The following is a 22,982-nucleotide window of genomic DNA, read 5'->3' on the forward strand; positions in this document are numbered from 1 at the left end:
TAGACCAGAAACCTCATAAAACATACTAGTTAATAAAGCCAAAGCTTCAGAGACCTTCTACTGGGTGATCACCTATGCATATGTAGCGTGCAGATCATCTCTCAAGACTTGTCACAAGTGAGAGGATAGATCAAGTTCATTTAATATAAGAAACATGGAGCACTCAGAATCCCAGCCCAGATCATACAACTTAGAACGAATTTTATTCCAGGGAACTTCCCCACAATTTGGAATACTAACTCTTCAGGCCCATATTGGAACCTAAAGAAGTCTTAATTGAAAAAAAATCTATTTCAGTTGGTTTGAATAAGAATGCTGTCAAGGGGTGGGAAACTTGCCAAAAGACTGCAAAGCAAATGGTAATAATAATTACCAGTTGAATTTGGGATAATTGCTTAGCAGAATCCAACAATGATCACTGTACATAAGCTCATTTAAATGTTTCACTCAACTAGGACAAGAAGTAAAGAGCATATTAATTTAATTTGCCCATGACACAACCAGTGGAAAACCGTCAAGACACAAAATAGCCAGAAATTGTTAGAAAACAAACAGAAAAGTTTATTGGTTTTCCAAAGAAGTACATTTAGAGAGATATACATCTAGAATATGAAGTTGAAAACACATTTGGAAATTAAGATGAGCTGGTGCATGTTCACAGATACAGTTGAAAAAGAAAGGTAATACGGGGTGGGGGGGGCAAGAGCCCAAAACCAGATTAGATAAGGAAGACTTCCAGTGTACTATATTTAATTTCACAAACTGCACTGACAGAATGGAATTAACCACATTCAGCAAGAGGCTACCTGAAGGATCCATCACTGACCCAGGTGTTACTACTTCTACAAATGATTACTGCAATGCATTTTAGATCTATGTAATGCAGATGCTTTAATTTACAAAGCCTGTAGATATACCTCACCATCTCTAAAATGTAGTCCTCCACTTATTTCTCCTCAGGTTCAGAAATCCTTTGTCCTGATATTCCAGCGAGTCATCAGTGGTTCCAAGCAGAGCTACACTGATAAATCACAAATAGTAACAGCTAGAATTGTAGGGTAAAGGAACTGCAAAGTGAATGAAGTGATCAAGCATTTCAGTGAAGGCTATTTCACTGCAGAATGAGCTTCCAGAGAACACTGTATTAAGATCCACAGCTTAACTATCTTTGGGACATACTGTAAGAGCTTATTGATTCGTAAAAACTTTCCTCCAGTAACATGGTATGAAGATCTGATTTGGTGTTAATAACAAAAGGGAAAGGGGAGAAGATTCTGACATTTGCTGCATTCATCGCTGTATCATTCTATGCTCTCACTAAACAGATATTGGCTAAGCTACAAATGGAGATAGTGTAACAGCTTACAAGGGAGGGAGTAAAAAAAGAGGGAGGAATTTAATATGATGAGTTACATGTGGAAGCATTAGAATGACACTAGTGAAGGAAGAGGTTTTGGAACCTCAGGAAAGTATTCTTGTCAGCAAAATGCATTAAAATAGCATTTTTCAAAAAAAAGCTGGGAGAACAATGGTCCTTCTAGCTCTTCTCAGTCTCCAGGTTACATGAATCACATGGATCAGGCATTTCTTTAATTTTTGTAAGGAAACTAGCCTTCCTGTTGAACTCAAGAAGAATTAGTTAGAGAGACATACCACTTCTCATTCCATGACAAAGACCGTGTGCTTGGTTGCGGTAAGCCTTCCTTCCACAAGCTCCAAAGGTAGTTAAGCTTCCAATTCCCTAATTCAAGTGTGCAGAAGCAAAAGGGCAGCCACTACACCACGCAATGAATGTGAAAGAAACAAGGTAAGTATAAGAAGATTGTTTCAATATGAGCAGCAACAGTACTTTTTCTCTGAAGGGGAGGTAAGAGTCTGCAAAAAGGATCCTCAATCAGTATAGTCCAACATACTTTCTGCAGTAGTTTCATGCTTCAGTGGTGTGTGCACGCCTAAATAAAGTAACAATCACCCCTGAGAAGGAAAAGATCCTGTATCTGGCATTGAATCATTCCAGGGCTATATCTAAGGTATCAAACAATAGCTATTTTTGCTGGAAGCTATTTTAAGTTGGGGGGGGGGGGGGGGGGGGAGGGGGGGAAGAGAAAGAAAAGCTGTTGAAAAGCAAAGAAAGCTGGGGCTTTCTGTTCACTCATCAGGCCTGGAACAAGTTTCTCAGTGCAAAATTTCTCTAATTGGCTGGAAAGCATTTAAGGAAAAATCTTTTTTAATTAAAAACAGACAACCAACAAGACATGAAAGCCATGGGGGTTGGGAGAGGCATATGTTGACCTTATGAAGCTTCACAGCAGAACTCTGCAGGGGCTGTTTAAACTGAGAAAGCACAGTTTTAATTAAGGAGTCCTGAGGAACAGACAATTCAAAAGAGCAGGTCAGCTAGATTCCAAGAGGTCAATTTAAGCATAAGCAGAAGGAAAACAAGGATTCTGGTCATTTTGCCTTCCTCTGTTGCTAACTGAGCATTATGCTCTGTGCTTCTCAACAAACTAGTTGTCATCTAACCACCTCTATAGGTGTTCTGTACCATTGGTAAGCATTTAAGGGAAGGAAGAAATTTGGTGAAGTCCACCCCAGTTTCTTGACACTGGATCACATTCTAAAATACACTAAAATTTTTTTCTCCCCCCAGTGCATGGAATCCCCAGATATGCTTATGCAGACTTGAAAGTAGAACTCTGCATCTTGCCTAGCTTCTAAAAACAGTGGGAAATACTAAAAAAAAAAACACAAAACCAAACCAAAACCAACCCACAACCAAAAACCAAAAAACCACCAGATCCAGCATATCACCAAACAGAAATCCTCTTTAAAAAAAACGCACAAACTTTTTTGAAGTATGTTATTATCACATTTAGTGAAGCTAGTCATTTTTCCTTGCTATTTGGAGACAAAAGGAAAAAACTGTAGTCTCCAAAACAACAGAAGTTACGAAGGGCAACGTAACTAGAACCCATCAAGCAACAGGACTAACATAGAAAAATGTAACATAAAACCTGCTCCATGAAGAACTACTTTCCAGTAATTCAAAAGGATAAGAAATTAAGTAGGAAAGTAGTATCTACAGCAATTTCCCAAGAGAAACAGTAATGTTAGTGCACTTCAATTAGTGTATATATGGTTCTGCACATACACGGATTATTACATTTAAGAATTGCTTCTGTTCAGATAGATTTCTCTCTTATTGGGCCTTGGAGAACTCATGGCTAGATGCACCTGCTTGGGTGAACAAGGCACATATTCCAGGTCAAGGCACAGTTATTTCAAGACTGACAGACAAAGCAGTAAATTTCCCTGCATCAAGGAGAAGCAACTGGCAGCAAGATCAAGCAATCAGATCGCTCATTTGTGAGATATTGTCTATTTTTCTAAAATCTACATTAAACACTCAGACGTGGAAAGGTGGGTTTGTTTTTCTGTTGTTGTTTGAGATTTTTTGAATTTGTATAAGCTTGGAAATTGCATTGTCTTACAATTTTATTCTCCCTTGCCTTCTTCAGCCAGGGTACAAGCTTTGTTGCAAGTTCTTGTTTATTATACTGACCTATATCTTCACTGAGCTGGGTTTTATGCAGTTTATCAGGGATACCCTCCACAGACGGACAAGGCTAAGAAAAACCCACCACTCCTAAAACAGAAATTCAAAACTGGAATGAAACTTATAATAAATGAGAGGGGGAAAACAGCAGTAAACACCTTTATGGCAAAGGAACAAACAAAAACAAGACCATCCTGGGAGATGTGGAAGTTAGTGAATGTAATACTTTTGACAAAGGAAGACAAAAGACACCTTCATAGTTCTTCGCAGACATAAATAAATTACAATACTGAAGCACAGAGCAACACCTGTCCAGAAACAAACCCAGGAGAGAAAACTGGGACAGAGTAGAATCTTGCCGTAGAAGGCAAAGGACATATTTTCACCCTTTTCTACACACAGAAATTCTACTGAAATAAAATGGACGTTCAGTTAACAACTCCCCTGACACAGGGCACCAAAGGCTGAAAGATACTAGTTCAAGTCTCAAACACAATATACCAACGTTAATCCGAGCTATACTGTTTCTAATTTTAGAACCAGCAGGTTGTTTGTCGCAAGCTCTGTTGCATAGTATAGGATGACCATAAACAGAATTTCTTACCAGGACTCTATAACTTACCTACGTCCTTGTGGTGGGTTGACCCTGGCTGGACACCAGGTGCCCACCAAAGCTGCTCTATTACACCCCCTCCTCGACTGGAGAGGAGAGAGAAAATATCACTGGGAAGAAGGTGTTACAGATAGCAGAGTCAGTCACTTCAGTAGCTAATTACAGATTTTGTCACGTTTAACTACAATTGTCTAACTTCCAAGGATCTAAAATGGCATTTGTCAAAAAAGTCAAGTCATTATTCAGCCTTGCAAACTCTGTTCATCAGAAGCAGAATTGTTGCAAAGCTTAGCCGGAAGGTGAGGTTATATCTATATTTAAGAGAATAGTTCTAATCTTCCCTCCAACAAGATGTAAGGCTGAAGAGCCTGAAACAAAAGAGGCTTACAGTAAAAAAAAAAACACACCAAAATTCATATTTGTACAGCAACATTCAGTGTATTTGCTTAAAATACTAAACAAAAAACTATAACAAAACATAATTTTAGTTGCATGTAGTTACTTGAGTTTATTTTGAACTCTGGCCAGTTCTGTAATACCTAATATACCAAATGAAGTATAAGAACAGCTAGACAAGGTAGTACAGTGCTGAATAGTGTTTATGGCATTGGAGCTTTTTCCTTGTGGGTAGGGTTGGGGAAGAGTTCACGTAGTTGTCAGTTGTCCCCCATCCACAACCATCAGGATCCTGCAACATTATCTAGGAGATGTGCCAGGACTAGCTCAGGCAGGAGCATTCACCACCCCACAGCCCAATACCACCATATGCTCTACCTCCTGCAGGGCTCCAAGTCAAAGCACTCAGTACCCCAACTGCCTGATAACCTCAGCGCCTAATTCCCTCATGCTCCACACCCTATATTCTAGCATCTCCAGCTCTGCTACCCTGCTCCCATCCACCAACCCCCAGCACATTTTTTTTCCTATCCATCCCCATGCACAGGCCCACATATGTCCTCCCTCTGATCTATTTTAATGGAAGTACCGCTAGCAACAAGGTGCTCCTATGCCATTTTACGCTGCGAGCACTTTTTAACTATTCCACAGACAACTGTGATTTTATCTCCCTATTAAAATGGTAGAACATTAGAACACAGTGTGAAGTGTCAGTATTTGTACTGCATTAATAGCCTGGCTAATGATTTTAATGTCAAGGTAACAGGGCAGCAGCCAATGCTGGAATACTTGCCTCCATTTTTCCCCACTGTTCGGAAACACCTCCAGAAGGTCCGAAGAAAAGACGCCCTGTTATGAGGCGTAGCTTGAACAAAGCTGAACTCACGGAACAAGATGTGTGTTCCTTGACGCACACTGTTAAAACTGTGGAGATAAAGTCAAAACAAGAGAATGTTAGAGAGCTGAAACGATGTAAACGTTCTGGGGCCAGCTGGAACAGTAGTGAGAAAACCTGTGGCATTTATATTTTGTGAAACCAAATCTCCAAAGCTTATACCCATCTGTTCTCTAGAGAGAAGACTATTTGCAAAAAAACCACACATTGGAATTTAATTATAGTAATTAGAAGTTTGTGAAAGTAAAATTCATTCTAAAGAATCCCTGCAAGGGGTGTCCAAGAGCCACTTATCTGAAACCAATCCGTTGGAAAATGGCTGGCCAAGAGTAACTGTTGTTTATCTGACCAGAAGATGCCCTTCCTCTTAGTGCCATTTGAACTTCACTGCTATTCTCACCGCAGTTTTCCATGAAGCACAAAAGAAACAAAAAATCTGCTTTAAGAGAAGCCTCAAGATTTCACTTCTAGGGTACTGAAACTTGACTGTATTGGATGTATAAAAACTACTTCAGTTGTCAAGAAGAGCAGATTGACACTTCACTAAATGACACTTTGCACATTTTGAGAAGAGTAGCTGGACATTATGATGGATAGTCAATCTGATATTCACATTCTTGTATTTTAGTAAAAATTTCTCATATTTAAGTTGTAAGCACTTTAGGCTAACCTAATATAGTAAACATTTGTCTTAAAAAGGTTTCTCTGAAGTGTAAGAAGCTCTTCTTTGGGCACAGTAAAGCTCAATGTGTAAGAACAATAGAAATGCAAATACAAACGTTATATACCAAAAGGTATAATGACAGGGTTGCCTCAGAGAGATTTTGTGCACTTCACTCTGCATCGTGCAACGGGGACGAAGCTTTCAAACACTCCAGAGAGATCATTAAAAATATTCACTTGGGACAGCAGCTTAACTCTCCTGCGTAAGAGAGAATTAATGAAAAGATACAAGTTTACTTTCATCACAGCACAACCTCTCCATAGGAGGCAACTCCACAACAGACAAAAACCAGGGGTCAGTGTGAACCCTCTCAGTTTGCAATTTTAATTCGTCTCTTTAAATATAAATAGTTTTATATTTATCCTTCATAGTATAGAAACGGGTCTCATATGTGGAAGAGAATTGTACCGGAGTTGTACAAAATTTAAAAGTTTAAAAGTCATGTAATGACTTGGGGGGTTGTGTGGAGAGAAGCCCATTCAATTTTTTTTTTTTTTTTTTTTTTTTTTGGGGGGGGGGGGATATCACTATTTCTGAGGTTTTTTAATGTCCTGGTTCTCACAGACATGCAAGTAAATGGAATTTTTTGCCACGTGTTGAAAGCTAGGTGCATAACACTGTTTCTAGCCCTCCTACCCAGAAGGAAATGCAGCTCAAATAAGTACAATCACCTTATGAATAAGAAACACTCATGACTCTTGAATCCTGGAATTAGGAATACTCTTTCCTTAAGTATCACAGATAAATATATTATTCTGTATTTATGAAACTTTATTCATGCACCAGTGCTGTACAAACCAGAGGAAAGCATAGCCACTGTCCCAAGAGATTAAAATAAATAAATCATGTGCCTGATCAAAATATGCCAAAAGTACAAGAAAGGGCTCCCATGACTATTGTAGTAAGTAAAGAGTATTCATTACGAATTTCTGTAGCTCACTGCCTTGGAGTGAAAGAGTTCACAGTAAGGTAAAGTAACTTCTATCAATTCCCACAAGATGTCTGTGACAAAGCTAGAAATGGGATTTCAGATCTTCTCATCCCAAACCACAGCCTATAAGACTTTTTTCATTTCCGATTTGCATTGTTTTGCTGATGATTTGACAGGCTGATGGAGAAAAGAGGGATATGAATGAAAAAGAAATAAATAAACTTGGTGTAAAAGGAAAAGGCAGCTTTCTGAGAGATGACACACATAAGGGAGACATTTAGGAAGAGAAAGAAAAGGAAAGCACAATGAAACAACTAAATGCACCGAACTGTGTTGCTCAGAACAACTACAGCACATGCAACACCTGGAAGCAGATCCTGGCACAACAGTAATGGAAAAGTCCAGACATTAAGCTAACATACATTAATTCACAGCAGACAGCCCTACTATAGTACTCCTTAGTTCTAGTAAGTGAAAACTCAAGTCACTTACATTTTCAGCACAGGATGGCTCTAAACCTAGCAGGCCGAAGGGTATGATATTATTTGTTGTTGCTTACTCAGTTAAAAGAGTGGGTAGATATGTTGGAACACCAGCCCACCTGGATGTGCTGACAGCCAAGTGCCGCCAGCTAGTTGAGTAAAAGAGATACAATATTTCTTTAATTTCTCATTTCTTGCAATAAGATTTTGTTTAACTATACAATGGAAGGATTCTTCCCCAAAAGCTCCAGTCTGCGAGCATGGGAGTCAGAATTTTATCCAATTAAGATACTGTATTTCAGAGACCCTACTTTATAAACACCTTTTTATAAGTTGTAGAATTTCACCTCAAAGGAGCCAGCCCGTGACAGAGCTATCCACCAAGCAGCCCCAATGACAAATCAACAGATCTATTCTCAGGCAGGGTCAAGACCACTAGAAGATATAGGAACACCACACATTTTGAAAGAACTATATATTTTGAAATTCCTTTATCACGGGTAGGTGTACAGTACAAAAATAAATCAGCCACCTTTTCCTTAACAATTGCCCACAGGTGAAGTTATCATTAATGTGGTGAGTAGTAACAGCTTGCAGGTAAACCCTTCTGGAAGAAAATTAAATGGTGATGACCTAAAGCTGTTGCAGGTATTCCAACAGCATGTAGGAAGCATCATCAACACCTTACCTATAATTTTCATATACATGTGAACAGACATGTCTTCCAGATTCTTTTGAACGCAAAAATAAAAAAAGCTGCAAGCTCAGAGGAATGGCTTAAGTAAGCAAGATATCAACAGCAAAACAAGAAACTTAGCTCAAACATCCTCAGCAAGTATAACAGCTGCTCAGATTCTTCCCTTAGGATTGCTCAGTCTTCCCCCTATCTGCCCTCCTCTCACTGAAAAACTTAGCAAAGTCAGGTAGCCAGAGCTTAACCGGTAATTTGGAAGAGAAAGACTTATGGACAAACTAGGGTATCTCAACAAGGTATTAGTTTGTCCTCAATCGTTTTGAAATGGGTTTGTGAACAAGAAGCAGAGAAAATAATTTTTCACTTCTCTGGTTAACTTCTGCTTTCTCTCTTTCAGGCATTTAGTGCAGCCACCTGCATGAGATTCCTTCAAGAAGAAATTTTTCACCAACTCTGCAAGTCTCCAAGCCTCCTACCACAGACCTAATGGTTCCTCAGGCCCTTTACATTACCAGTAAATATAATAGGCAAATTAGAACATTAACAAGAGTTACTAATGACATGATTATTTGTCTTGCTGAAACTGAGACTAGAAATTGAACTGAATGTTCATTAGTTACCACCACTGCAAACACTCATATTTCACACAAGGATCGTTACACAGCTGGGTACTCCATTACAAAATGGCTTTCCCATTCACTTGTGAAAATACTCTGGAGAAAGATGAGGGAAAAATAGAAGTAAGATTCTCACTTGATGGGCATATCTAAAGAAACTTTTACAGTAGGGACTTCAAGGTGCTTACTTTTCGATTCTTTTTCTTTACAGGCCCCAGAGCAGCCAAACCACAGAACAGTCTCTTTCAATGCTGCATCATGCAGCACACCCAGTCTACACTTGTGGGATGGCACATGCACATAGGAGGAAGAAAGATATGGGTGGAGACTGTGATAGAACAGCCCCAGCTCTCAGAAATGGCTGTGCTGGGAACTCCAGCACTCAGGTGCTGCTTCTCTGAACAGAGCTGCTTTCAGTAAGGCTTTGTCTTTTGTGTAATTACATTTTGGCAACTTGTCAGAGTTCAGAAACTTTCAAGCACTCTTTTCAAACCTTTGGACTTCTAAATAGATTGTAAAAGTCCCAGGATGCTATGGTAACATTCCAATCAAAACCCACCGCAGTAGTATGCCCAAGTTCAGCAAGCAGAGGCTAAGCCAAATGTGCACAATGCAGAGAGAGCCCCAAGTCCCCAAGAAGGAGAGAAGAGCTTGCCAGGACCCTGCTGTCCCCCTAGCAGGTGCCACCTTTGGTTACCATGCACAGAGCTGAATGAGTTCACAGGACTCCTCCTTTACTGAACAGAAAACAAGGACCAAGGACCATTATTCCTTAACTTAGAGCATTTTTGCTTGCATTTTTCATCGAGAGCACAAAAGAAATACATTGGGTTTTGGCTGGGATAGAGTTAATTTTCTTCATAATAGCTCATATGGGGCGATGTTCCAGATTTGTGCTGGAAACAGTGTTGATAACACACGGATGTTTTAGTTCCTGCTGAGCAGTGCTTGCACAGTCAAAGCTTTTTCTGCTCCTCACCCCACCCCACCAGTGAGTGGGCTGGGGGTGCACAAGAAGCCAGGAGGGGACACTGCCGGGACAGATGACCCCAACTGACCCAATGGATGTCCCACACCATATGGTATCATGCTTAGCATATAGAGCTGGGGGAAGAAGGAGGCAGGGAGGGACGTTCGGAGTGATGGCATTTGTCTTCCCAAGTAACCGTTACACATGATAGAGCCCTGCTTTCCTGGAGATGGCTGAGCACCTGCCTGCCGATGGGAAGGGGTGGATTAATTCCTTGTTTTGCTTTGCTTGCATGCATGGCTTTTGCTTTACCTATCAAAACGTTATTGTCTCAACCCATGAATTTTCACTTTTACTCTTCCAATTCTCTCCCCCACCCCACCAGGGGGGAAGTGAGCGCGTAGCTGCGTGGGGCTTGGTTGCCAGCTAGGGTTAAACCATGACAAGGAAGAAAAACTCGCTTTGAAGGCATATGCTGCTTCTCAGTCAGAGTGTTCAGGAACATAGGTGTATAATGCGCTTCATAGTTTAAGATAACATAGTCCTCTAATTGTAATTTGATGTGACTTAGAAACATGCCAGCAAGAGTAAGTAAAGATGAAGGAATCCCCTGGTGTGCACAAGAGATAAAAGGAAGTGAAAAGGAAAAACACTTTATGAGGCCAGCTGTGAAACCAGACAGAACCGGCTTTGCAGGTTAAGTCTACAAAAGGTGAAAAGGGCAAGAGGAGGAAGACTCAGAGCCTTCATCATCATCACCAGAGAGACCACCCGAAGATTCCACGCCTGTGCAGGCAGAATAATTACGGGCGGGAAAAACGTAAATTAATTCTGGGAAACCATTACCATAATGATGTAATCAGTAGCAAAAACAGTATAAGAGGATGAATATTGAAACAAGGGGTGTGCGTGCCTTTGGAGGAGCGATCCCCCACACACCTGGCACCGAAATAAACATCCCTGCTTTATAACTCTTTGAGTTGTAGAGTTTGTTCCGCAGCTCACTTCTCCAGCATGAGCAACTCCACCCCCACCCCACCCCCAAACACACATGCACACACACACAACTTTCCTTCCCGGTTACACAGGGAAGAAAAACAGAATTGAGTGTCTTAAGCAAAAATAAAGTAGTCTCAAATGCCATCTGAGGCTATGTCTAGACTGACTGAAACATCTGGAGAGAGAAACAGTGCAGAGGACCGGATGTCAACATTATGGGTGTCTCGGGGTTTGTTTTTTCTTGAAACACACTCTGGACTAGCTCTAGTCTGGTCCTATGGGCTGAATGTTCATCTGCAGTTGGAACACATCTTCCAGTTTAGTTTAATATGAAAGGAACCCACGTCATGAGCTCCAAGACTGTTTCATGGTGTGAACCAAAGCACAGTAAGTAGGGATTATCAGGAGTATTAGGATTAGAGACTGCAGTACAATGGGTAACAAAGAACTAGCACTAGCACCAGAAAATACTGACATTCAAAAGGGTTTAAAACCCAGGCAATTTCTGTGGTTAAATAACTCATCCACACAAAAAGCATCCCCAAACGACCAATCACACCCCAAGGCTACGCTCTGAAATAGCAAAGTGAGGCTTACCTTGCCTGGAACATGCCCTAAGAGGGAACACTTAAAACTGTAGGCACCACTGGGGGAGGGAAGGGGGGGGTGGGGTGGGGAAATCTCAGTTTCACTACTGTGATGAATAAACTACTGCCGCATAAGCATAGTTTAACTTAAGATCATTTTATTCTTCACCTATTGGTTTAAATGTACTACACTACTTGCAATATTCAGACAAATCACTGGACTGTTTCTTTACCTACCCCTCTTGGAAGGTACAGTAGGAACATTAGCATTCCTCAAATCAAAGCATCAAGTGCTTTTTAAAATTCCACAGATATTAACATTTGGACAATGAAGTCAGCCTCAAGGAAATCACCATCTTCCTCTAATGAAATTAGCCGTGCTTTTTTAAGCACTTCCTCTGAAATGCATTAGCAGTGTTAAGATGAAACAGATGCTGAAAGGTATTCCTGATGACTTGCTTTAAGGAAAATCCTTTTTTAACAACCAGACAGATAGGAAATCATTAACACTCTTAACAATTTGGGGAGACTGGGTGATGTATCACTACAAACCTAGAGACTGGATTTTTAAAGATCTTTTCCGTCTCATCTACTCAAGTTTATTCCAGCTGAAGGGTGTGGAAAGAAGGGAAGGAATGAGACTAATTTTAATATTTTCAGGCTTCTTCATATAGGCTCAGGAATCTCTGTATTCATGGCAGAGTTAATACAGGTGGTACAGAGATTATCCCAAGTACTGTTTGAAAGTAAATGAACCACAGCACCTGTGACACAGCTCAGAGTGGGCGACAAACAAGCTTTCTTATGCTGCTTTGTAGCAAATCAAGCCCTCTGAGACCAGCCTACAGATTCTGGAGAAGGAAAGGATTAAAGGAGTTGCTGTGCTTGCTCTTTATTACCCAGAATCCCTTTATCATTTTTAGAGTCCCCCTCCCTTGATTCTTCCTATGCTAGGTCAGTAATTTAACACCTTGAAGCTTTCAGATCAAAAGCTAAAATGACCTTACTGTGTTGAATTATTAGCCCAGGACTGGGAAGCAAACAACTGGCGGGGAGGGGGGAATCTCTGAAAAGAGAGGCCTTTTGATCAGAGCAGCATCTTGCAGTTTGCTGTAACTCAAGCTGGCCATTCTTATATAGCAGGAATTAAGGACTCCCCCTGTCAGGCAGGGCCCTATTAAACCACAATAGCTGTTTGAAAAGAGTAAGCAAGCTGATGTGGTTATAATAGGCCACATATTGGGGCCCCCTTCTACTCTGAAATAAAGCTGCTTCTTAGAGTTATGAGCTGGGAAACCTAGCATTCATGAAGATGGGAAAGAGCATACAATGAAGATGGTAAATAGCCCTGCAGAAGCCCTCCAAGGTGCTTAAGGGAAAAGTAAAGAAGCCTTCAGAGATAAGCATCAATCACCCAGGACTAACTCTTTCAGTCTGATCAGGTGCTATTTCAGACCACATGGTGTTTCAGTGAGTCTGCAAAGGTCTTGTAGGTATAAACAGAGATTTAGTTTTTACAGTGGAAAACACAGCAAGTCACACACCACAGAGACAGCTGCATGAATACCATTATAACTAGTTTTATGGACATCACTGCAAGTTGCTACCCAGCTTCCCTCAAAAAAACCTTGCTGTTTTCCCCCCAAACCTAAAAAAATAAATACATAATAAAATTAAAAAATCCAGAATTGTAACTACACAAAGAAAGCTGCTAACTCTCCAGCTAAGTATTTAGTATTTGTTCAAACTGGCCCAACCAGATATTTTGGGGCAAGCAGAAAATTCCTTACTGAACTGCTCTATAACCTTCTGTAAGTTGAGGGTATGGGAGATTCAAGTCCTCAATAAGGTTTATTGTCATACAGCCATAATCTCCAATCTTTAGCTTCCTTTATTAACCAACAGATGGATTTTTGCCCTCCCTGCCACACTGTGGAATTCATTCACTAGCTGCAAGATGCTACAGAAACCATGCAGTGAACCTGTGGCAAAGGTAAGATGGCAGCACAAAGAAGAGAAACACTATTAAAAATATAAGCAACACAAGGCAGTGTTCAGATTTCCTCTAGTCTTACGACTCTGGAAGTAGCTGTGGAATTGACATTGGCTAGAGATGGATTGTGATACCAAAATGTCAACGTCCATTGAAGGACGAGTATGAGTTCAAAAATCATTGAATAACTGCACCCATCTTGTACCGCTGAGACCAAAGCCTAACGCCCAGTGAAGGCAAACAGACTTCTCAGAAAGCCAAGGCCAAAGTTAAGGGCCTGCCTGCTCCGTTCTGCAGGTAGTCTCCTGTAACTTGTATTGTAAGACAGTTCCATGTTTTATAAATTAGACTTTTCACTATTTTAAAAGGTAGCAGCACAATCATGTTACAACTGTGATGATCCAGGAACTGCTGAAATATAACTCAATGACTGTTTCAAAGAGTTTCAATACTGGTGCCATGCACTCAGCTCCCATATTTGCTCTCCTCAGTCTTGGTTAGACTGGAGATTTTCAGAAGAAGAAAAAAAATGTACAACTAATACTCTCTCACCTATTCAGTTGCCTTGGCAAGAGCTATAGCCCATCAAAGACTGAGCAGCTTCCAGTATTTCCATCATGGCAATAAATGAACCTTGCCAAAATTCCTTAATATAGATGAAGCTTCATCATTTAACATTAATGCTAACTCTGCATTTAGAGATTGTTTAGCTAAACCACTTTGTGCTCACTACAACTGCTTGGCTACAGTGTTGACCAGCTACAGTTTGTCTAATTTATTTGAAGATATGTAATAGGATTAATTTTGCAGGACATGAAGTTACTGCAATTCTGTAATGCTAATGTGTTCTGGAATCTGCATGGTTTCAACATTATACAGCATAGAAAGACTCAGGTTCTCTGAAGACATCCAGATTTCTAGAAATTAGACCTTTTTTAAAAAATTTCTTAAGAAAAGGAAGATAAAGCAAGTTCTAAAAATACATTTTTCAGGCAAGTTACAAGACTTTCAGTGCTTTGCTATTCATGGGGATGCAGGGACAGTTAAAGGATTTTATCCTGTAAAGGATAAAGAATCCTATTATGGGATCTTACCACATCCCATTGCTGCAGGCATTTGCTGATTTTTACAGCTTGGCATATCCAGTTTAGGAGAAATATTACATTTATTGTCCTTGTCCACAATGGAACACACATATTCTTAGCAAGGCAACTAGAAATGCTCCTCAAGATTTTCTGTGATGCTGTAACATTTTACAGCTTAAGAATGGATGCAAAACTTCTTCTAACACCACAAACAAAAACCCCAAACCCAACCTCATTTCTGATCCACCTTTTCTTAAACATCTTTCTGGGGAAAAATAAGGTGTTCCTCAAGCTTACACTGCTTTGTATTGCTTTGGAATAAAGTCTTATAAGCTTACATAGATGGAAGCCAAGAACTCCTCTGAAAGTGATCTCCTATATTCATATAGTAGTCTAGACTCACTCCAAAATGCTTAATTAATACCAGAACTAAACCATATGACTTAAAAATACGGAGAAAGGTATGGTTATTGATGAAGCTATCATGTATTCAACAGCGGTTCTCTTACAGCTTGAGACATCAAAAACTTTGATGGAGGAAACAGTATGTTCCAAAAAACGTTCCTAGCAGAAAAATAAATAGATAAAACTATGCCTTTTAATTGTTAAAAATATAAAAAAATACCCATAAAATAAGGGAAAAAATACCAATGGGTACTGAAGTCCCTGCGTTATGTTTTTCCAAAGCTGCTATTCTTTGGTGCATTTCTACTGAGTTCCAGGTGCCAATTTCCCATTACTAAAACAGTTTTCTTCAAAACATTTACAGAAGTTGCAGGAAATCCAATCCTTACGGCATGTGACCAAGCATGAAAGGTATTATTGCTTTATATACACATTGCAGATTGTATGCAAGAGACACTAAATAGTCCCACTACATCTCTGTCACTATTTATCTTTCTCATTTTTTCCTATATATGCCAACACAGTGACTCAGCAAGCACAGTGGAACTGTTTTCCAGAATGAAGGAGAAAGATGCTTGTCAGTGATCTCAGCGTTGGATATCTATTTTTGCATCATGGTGAGCTCTACTACAGACCCTTCCTCAGTGGAAGACAGACAATACAAGACTGTCACAGTTCACCAATTCCAACTTGAGGGCCCTTTCACTTCTGCAAGAATTCAAACTAAAACAGAGCAGAGATTTGTGATCAGAAATGCAAGAACAGGGATAAGGATGTAACTACCCAATAGCACAGATATTAAAAACAAGTAGACTGATAGAGAAAATAAAATTAAACAAAAGACCCTGTGGCATCCCAAAAAGGATATGATGAGCACTATGAAATACCCAGCTGATGAAATGAGTTATGGAAAAATAATCACAAAGAGCACACAACAGGAGGCTCCTTAAAGATTTTCTTAGGAACAGCAATGACTCGCGTATCTATTCTGTTGTACTGTCAAATGCAGACAGTGGGATGGGCTGGGTAGTAGGAACACTGTACCACAAATGCACATAACCAAGACAAATTACTTCTCTATTACCTTTTAATCAAGATCAGAGATATCAATTTTCAGCAAACCCTAGGATTTTGTCCTTTCCCCTCTCTCACTAAATTATCCATACCTGTTTCAAGAATAAATTTACACGTTTGAAGTGTGTCACAGAAGTCTGATTTTTAACTCCCAGCTGGGATCAGTATACATCTCCGCATTTATGAGAGTAACGTTAACAACTAAAAAGAAAAGCAATAAAAAATTTTTGAAGCATAAACAGAATTATGCTAAAGTTATGAACTAAAACTAGACAGATGATAATACATTCAACTCTAGCCCAGAGAAACAGGACAAGCACAGTTAACTCAGATACATATAATTCTACCATTTGCCAGGTTTCTGGATTGTCTTCTGGAAAAAAATCTTGAAATTTTCTGGAAAATTTCAAACATCTATTTTTCAGTTTTATTAGCCATCAGCACTGCCTATAGGCAACCATCATTAAAGGAAGCTCAACTTCATGGCAAATACGTTGCATTCCAACACTGAAGGCACTAAGAAAGAATACAAATATACTCAACTATATAAGGTCTCCATAACGTACTGCTGACAGGGTGCTGATATTATTCCTACGTTATGGCAAGTTCCCTAGATTTTTCTGTCACCAAAACAGTATTATAAGTTTCCTGAGTGGAGTGTATTATTGCACGCAGCTTCCACGGTAAATGTTGCCTTTCAAGTGCAATTCTATGCTCTTTCTTTAGCTACAAGCCTTCTGAGTTTGTCCTGCCCACCAAAAAGCTTCTTTACCTTTTCCCCGCCCCACCCCCATGCTTCTTTGCGAGTGATTGGATTCATTTGAGCATCCACTCACCAGTAAAATTCTTGAGTACGTGGGAAGAAAACACGACATTTTCTAATACATTGGCAACGTGTACAACCTACAGTGGGAATCAGTGTGTTATTCCCATTAATATATGCATTTTTCCCAGCTGTTTACCCAACAGCAGTCTTCCCAATCAACCTCTTTGTCAGGCTAGGACTTGTTGCTATGTTTGTTAGAAAGAAACAACTCTGGGAAAATCAGGAATTCGCAGATCCTGCCTGTCAGATGAAGATACCAATGCTGTTTCTGCTGTCAAGCACTTCCATAATAAAAACATCATGCTTCAGGTGGCAGACCTACAGGTTCTGGAAAAGATTCACATAATTTTAACCACAAGTAAACACAGTTATCCACACCCTCCAGATCTTCCATAGTTCTCACACAAAATGCATACCCCATGCAGGGTAGACAGGGGAGAACTGAAATCCCATTCCTAAATGTGTTTGGAGAAACTTAGATTACAAGGAAGAGACTTTGCCATTCTGACAACTCTTCTCTGTAGGAGTAAGACTGGAAGGCACAAATGGGTTTTAACAGAAAAGCTTTGTGTCTATTAGCAACACTCTAAGTGGAGAAATATGCAACTATTATTGGTTCCCCAGAAAGATTTATCAACAAATTCAGTCCTACAGATCCATCTATTCTGTGGAGAGAGAGACTTTGAAAATGTCTCTCTCACAGCAACCTTATTCCCATTAGCTGCAAAATCTGCTGCTCAGAGCTTCTGGCACGAGCACTGTGTCTGAGTGCATGCGTTGATTCTCTTTCTACTGATAACCGAAAAGCGAAGGCGAGGCAGACAGCACTCTTATGCAGTGCCCTAGGGATCAAGGAATCCCAAGTAAGAGGCTGTCAGGAACCATCAAGCACATTATCAAAGCTGAGATTTTTAGCCCAAAGGGCTGCTTCACAGCTAGGTCATTGACAGCAGCATCATCATGCCGACTGCATGGCTCAGTGCAGTTTTGCAGTAAGTGTGATAATTTTGTCTTTTTCTCTCCAGAGCAGATGATGTGCAGGAATCCTTAGAGTATTTGAGGAACACATAAAATATTATTTTTGCAATTGCTCATAAGATTATATCAGAGATAATATCAACATTTTATGTAAGAACCTGAAAGTATTGTTACCTCCCAGAGGCTACTGATTTGCTCAAAACACACAGAACACTAAAAAACCCAACAACCAATGCCCCTCCCCCAGTCTTACTGAGAAATTCTAACAAATGGCTCCATCTCCCAGAAAGGGAATCTGGCACAACCCGTCCAAGCCCTAAGGACTTTCTCACTAATATTTTCGCTGTTTATACTACAATTGTACAAAGCATGGAGACAACATTCTACAATGCTGGATGCTGTAAAGTACATGCTGTACAATATCACTTCTGTCTTGAAGAGCTTACACTATCCATGCAAACAAGAGAGAACAAGTTACTGTGAAAAGTGGAAAGATGCAGAGCAGATGACAGCAAGATGACGACAATGATAAGGCCTACATTCAAAGAGATTAAAAGAAAATATTGATGGCTCTAAGCTAGCTCTGAGAATGTCTCCTCTTTATAAGCAAACAATTCAGCTTATTTCCAGTTGTCAGTTAAGGTTGTCTTCAGTGAGTGATTTTTCATATCTGTCCCGTTCCTGGCCCTTCCCCCTGCCCTCCCCCACCAAGAGTACTGAGACTGTTTTAAAGAGAACACTGCTTGCTCTACAGATTTATTTAGGTAATGTTGTATAACAGTACAGGATTGAACAAGCCAAAAGTTTTTCTGATACCAAAGCCTGTGTCACTGCTATTACCAGAGAAAGCCAAGAGAGCAATAGAATATTTGTCCCTAAGGAATAAGTTAAACAAATTGTTCCAGCCAATCCAGACAGCAGGAGAAAATTAGGTACTTCCATTGCTAGAAGTTCATACTTCTCACCATGATAACATCTCCCTATCCAAGGACCTCAAACTATATGGCACTGGCAGTCCTGTTACTCTGAACACAGCAAACATTCCCTTGTGTAAAACAGGCCCGTACCCAGCACAGACCTGGTACTTTGAATTGCCAGGCACACAGTATATCTAAAAGCAGTATCCGACCCCGCCAAACACACACATCACAGATGCCTTCTCAGATAAATATTGCCAAACACAAGACCCGGCAGGGGGACTTCAAGTTAGAGCCAACAGAATACTCCTTTACAGAAAAAGGGGATCTCAGACATCAGTTTGCAGAGCCCAATGGAAGTAGTGATGCATCTGCAACCAAAATGGAAGATGTCTCTCTTAGTCATGCTCCAGCTGGCAGGCAGACGTCAGGGAGACATCTCATTAGAAACAGAAGAAAACAAGAAGCGTTTTGGGAGAAGAACATAGACCAAAAAAAAAGTGCCTTTTCCGGTGTCTCCAGTTCACTTGTGTATGGTTTATCAAACAAACTGTAAAAGTGATAGGAAGAAGAGCTTCCTGTCTGAGGTAAGTTATCACTGGTTAATACTTCTGAGCTTTTCCAGAGTCTTGAACAGAGTAGCATGTCTACCTACAAGCTGGAAGATAAAGTTTCAAGCAAAGAGCCCAGAAGAAAATGAAAAATTACTAGTAGGAAGTGTCTTGGTCAAAAGAGGTGTTTTTGCTGCTTCTTCCAGGTGAAGTGAAAAAAAAGCCACACAGACTCCCTTTAAGATCCCAGAAAATATAAAGTGGGATGCTATGCACATTCCCTCTGCGTGATCAAAAGCATCAGCATGGGGGCCCTGTTTTTAGTCAGTACAGGAGAGATCAAGAAAACAGGATGGTAAATAATGTATAGGAGGAACATGTCCCTTTAAGATGTGTTGGCACAGAAGTTAGGCTGGAAGAAGTAAGGCAGCATTAGTGAGTAATTACGCAGCGGACTTTCAAGAGTCTGCATTTCATGGACATTCAAAAGCAGAGCAGAAATTTCTTGGGTTTGTAATGAGCAAATACCAGCAGCGTTTCAGCATATCTATAAAATCAAGACTAGTCCTAACAGAGGCATAATTTTACTCATTTAGCTAAAAGATGTGGATTAATTGGCAGGAGGGTGATTGATCCCTATTCCTGTAAGAGTCAGGAGTGAGTCAGATGGGGGGAGCCTCAAGAAACTCCCAAGACTGAAAGCAGATGTCCGCATGATTGGACAAATGAACAATGGAATAAAGTGGGAGAAAAAATGTCCTTGAAAACTAAAAATATTCTGGAAGAAGAACTGTAGATATGAAGGTCAGCCCCCTGCAATCAGCAATCCTGGTGCTAGGCTGTGGATAGCAGTGAAATACATACCCAACTTCATTTCTCACAAACACTTACTGCTTGACCCATACAGAGCTAAATGACCACATAGTTTTCACCTCCAAAATTTCACTCAGGTAAACTAAACCCCAAGAGATTTTCCTTAATTACCCACAAAAATAGTTGTTGTAACTGGCACAAAGGTTTGAAGTGACTTATGGTGAGTTGGAACATTGCAATTAATGACAGAAAGGCCATGATTGCTCAAGTGGTGAATCCAGCAAGAGAGATACATGGAATACCAGTCTATTGAAAAGCGTGCTCTCTCAGAAGAGTTTGGAGAATATCTAACACCAATCCTTGACACACTAACTTCATTATTTTTGAGAAGTTGCAGAAGTTGTTATTTTATCCCATACACACTTTAAAAAAAAAAAAAAAAGTCACTTGCTTGGGCCTACCTGCTAGCTTTCTAAATTCTGGGTTTGGTCTCTAGTTTTAAGTGAGCATAAATAGGGAAGGCACAATGTGAAAAACTGGACACCCCAATACCAAGTCCCTTGACATCAAATCATTAAATCATTGTAGCATACTTTAAAAAATGCACATGTCAATCCTCTCACTTAGAATAACCTGGAACAAGGAAAACACTGGGAGAGTACACACAAACCTTCTGGAATCTCACAAGTTATCTTTGAGTTCAAAGATGTTGTGATTAAGGTTAAAAATCAAGATCAAGCTTATTTGCTTGGCAGAGCAATAAAAAGCCAGCATAGCCTTCAAAGAACAGCCTGGACAAATGTTGACAGTTGTGTGGATGAACAGAAATCTATAGGGCAGTGAGGGCTTACCACTAAGCCCTGGGAGCCAGAATGTATGACACTTTCCTAATAGGAAACTTTGTATTCTGAGTCTACCTATATTCATATTGCTGATCATTTTTTCTCCACTTTAAATAAAGAATCCCACATTGCAACTCTTAAGAGTTTTACAGCTCTCAAAATTACTAAGCCTGTTAGTGCTTTGGTACAGGGACACAGTTTGATCTGCTAAACTCCAGACGTACTATAAAAGGGAACAGAAAAAGAGAAAAAAAAAAAGAGAGAGAATGACTAGTTCTATATTACTCTCAGAAAAAAATCAACATGCAGCCTTTTCCTGTCTTTCAAGACATCAGAAGCTCCACAGAACACTCAAGTGTTAACAAAAACCCACTGTAGACATTCACATCTTACTTTGAAAATAAATGGGAAAAACACAATCTCTGGCACCTAAGCCAATCAGAGGGTTGTGATCTACGGTGACAGCTCTGTTTGTTATAATGATCTTGAATTACTATTTATTCTTTCAAAGGTAGAAGAGGACTAGGAAGTGAAAAGCAGGTGGTTATCATGTCATGATGAAGAAATACTATACAGAAGCAATGTGAGCAGTTTCAAGAAGTGTGGAAGATCTCTTTGCTCACCATTTAATTTTTTAAGTATATATGATCAGAAGTTTAGAAAAGGCCCTGAGGTGTCAGCTTTAAAGCAGGTGCCAACCAAATCCGATCTGGAGAGATGCCTGAATGACAATTTCGGCTGGGTATTTCAGAGTCACCTTACCTTCCACCCTGGTAAAGAAATCCTGTTGGTGGGTAGAGGTCATTGTAATCACACTATCTTTCTTAAGCTCTTGTTTACTGACTATTTGTTTAGCTGACTAATCTCAGCATTACTTTCTGTGGAAACTCACCTATATCAGATGGAATATCATGATTCCCAATCACATCAAGTGCACAGGTCGTACCTTCATTTGACCCCAAAACCTACTCTCAGTGATTAATTCTCTGAAACCCTCACTTAACAGTGACCACCACGACTTGCGGAGAACATGGAAGCGTACTGGTCATTGGTTTGTACAGTAAGAGTGTCGTTCCTGATACTATGCATTTTTTTAACTTGGAAGTCTACAAAGAGGGACTAGATTTGGAGAGTTTGACCTACTTTATAAACAACAAACATCAATCTCCTTATAAAATCCATGTAGTACCAAGTATTATTTGTTTCCAAAATAGATTTCTGAGGTCTTTTAAAGGCAGTATTCGTTCTAGTTGCACTAAGCTACAGAGAAAGGTTAACAGTAAAACTAAACAGCCTGGATAAGCTGCTTGATTCTAGTAAAATCGCCTTTATACTGTTTTGCATGGGCCTTCCAGTTTTTGCAACATGGACGATTTACTCCAAGTAAAAGTTGGAAGTACTTTGTTGAGAGCAAAAGAGATAAGGTACTACCAAGAAATCATGTATTCTTGTTACAGTGCCATCTACCTAAAAGATCTGTTATATAAACAGATGGAGCAAGATGGCCCATATCTTACCTCCTCTGCCAAGATGATCAAAACCATGCTAGTCTTGAACTGCTTGCTACCCTATCTTGGGAAAAAAAAAAAAAAGCTTTCAGAATTTCCCCTCAGACTTGCTGCAGTATTTCTCTTAGTTACTCATTTACCAATGAGAATCTCAGTTGTCTAAAAGTCGAAAATGTGCATGGAGCAAGAAAATATAATGCAAGTTGTCCAATCAGTCAAACTAGCAAGTTAGATCTCATTTGGAGATTAGATTGACACTGATGTGCAGAAAAAACACAAAATAAAAACAAACAAACAAAAAAACAACCTTGAAACTGTGGTCAACTGAGAAAGAAAGCTACTGCTATGCTTTGACACCCTCTTCCACTGCTGTAGTACAGTTTTTGTTGTGAAACATTCTGCACATCGATTTGCTTCAGAAAAAAAGAACAGGAAAGGAAGCAAGCAAGGGAAGATTTTCAAATGGACATCAGAAGACAGAAACATATAACCACTGCAAGCACACACATTACCAAAAGATTTTAAT

At 39.8% G+C, this 22,982-nt stretch overlaps 1 protein-coding gene across 6 annotated transcripts in view; it reads right to left on the reverse strand.

Moving 5' to 3' along the window:
• CSTPP1 (centriolar satellite-associated tubulin polyglutamylase complex regulator 1) overlaps positions 1 to 22,982 on the reverse strand; it is a 112,865-nt gene that overhangs the window by 83,760 nt on the left and 6,123 nt on the right. For all 6 annotated transcript variants that reach the window (XM_075105463.1, XM_075105457.1, XM_075105462.1 and 3 more), the window contains exon 3: positions 5,359 to 5,489. In XM_075105463.1, coding sequence (XP_074961564.1) covers positions 5,359 to 5,489 — 131 coding nt within the window. The remainder of the gene's footprint in view (positions 1 to 5,358; positions 5,490 to 22,982) is intronic.

Source organism: Phalacrocorax aristotelis, chromosome 10 (assembly GCF_949628215.1).
Source record: "Phalacrocorax aristotelis chromosome 10, bGulAri2.1, whole genome shotgun sequence".
Lineage (NCBI taxonomy): Eukaryota > Metazoa > Chordata > Aves > Suliformes > Phalacrocoracidae > Phalacrocorax > Phalacrocorax aristotelis.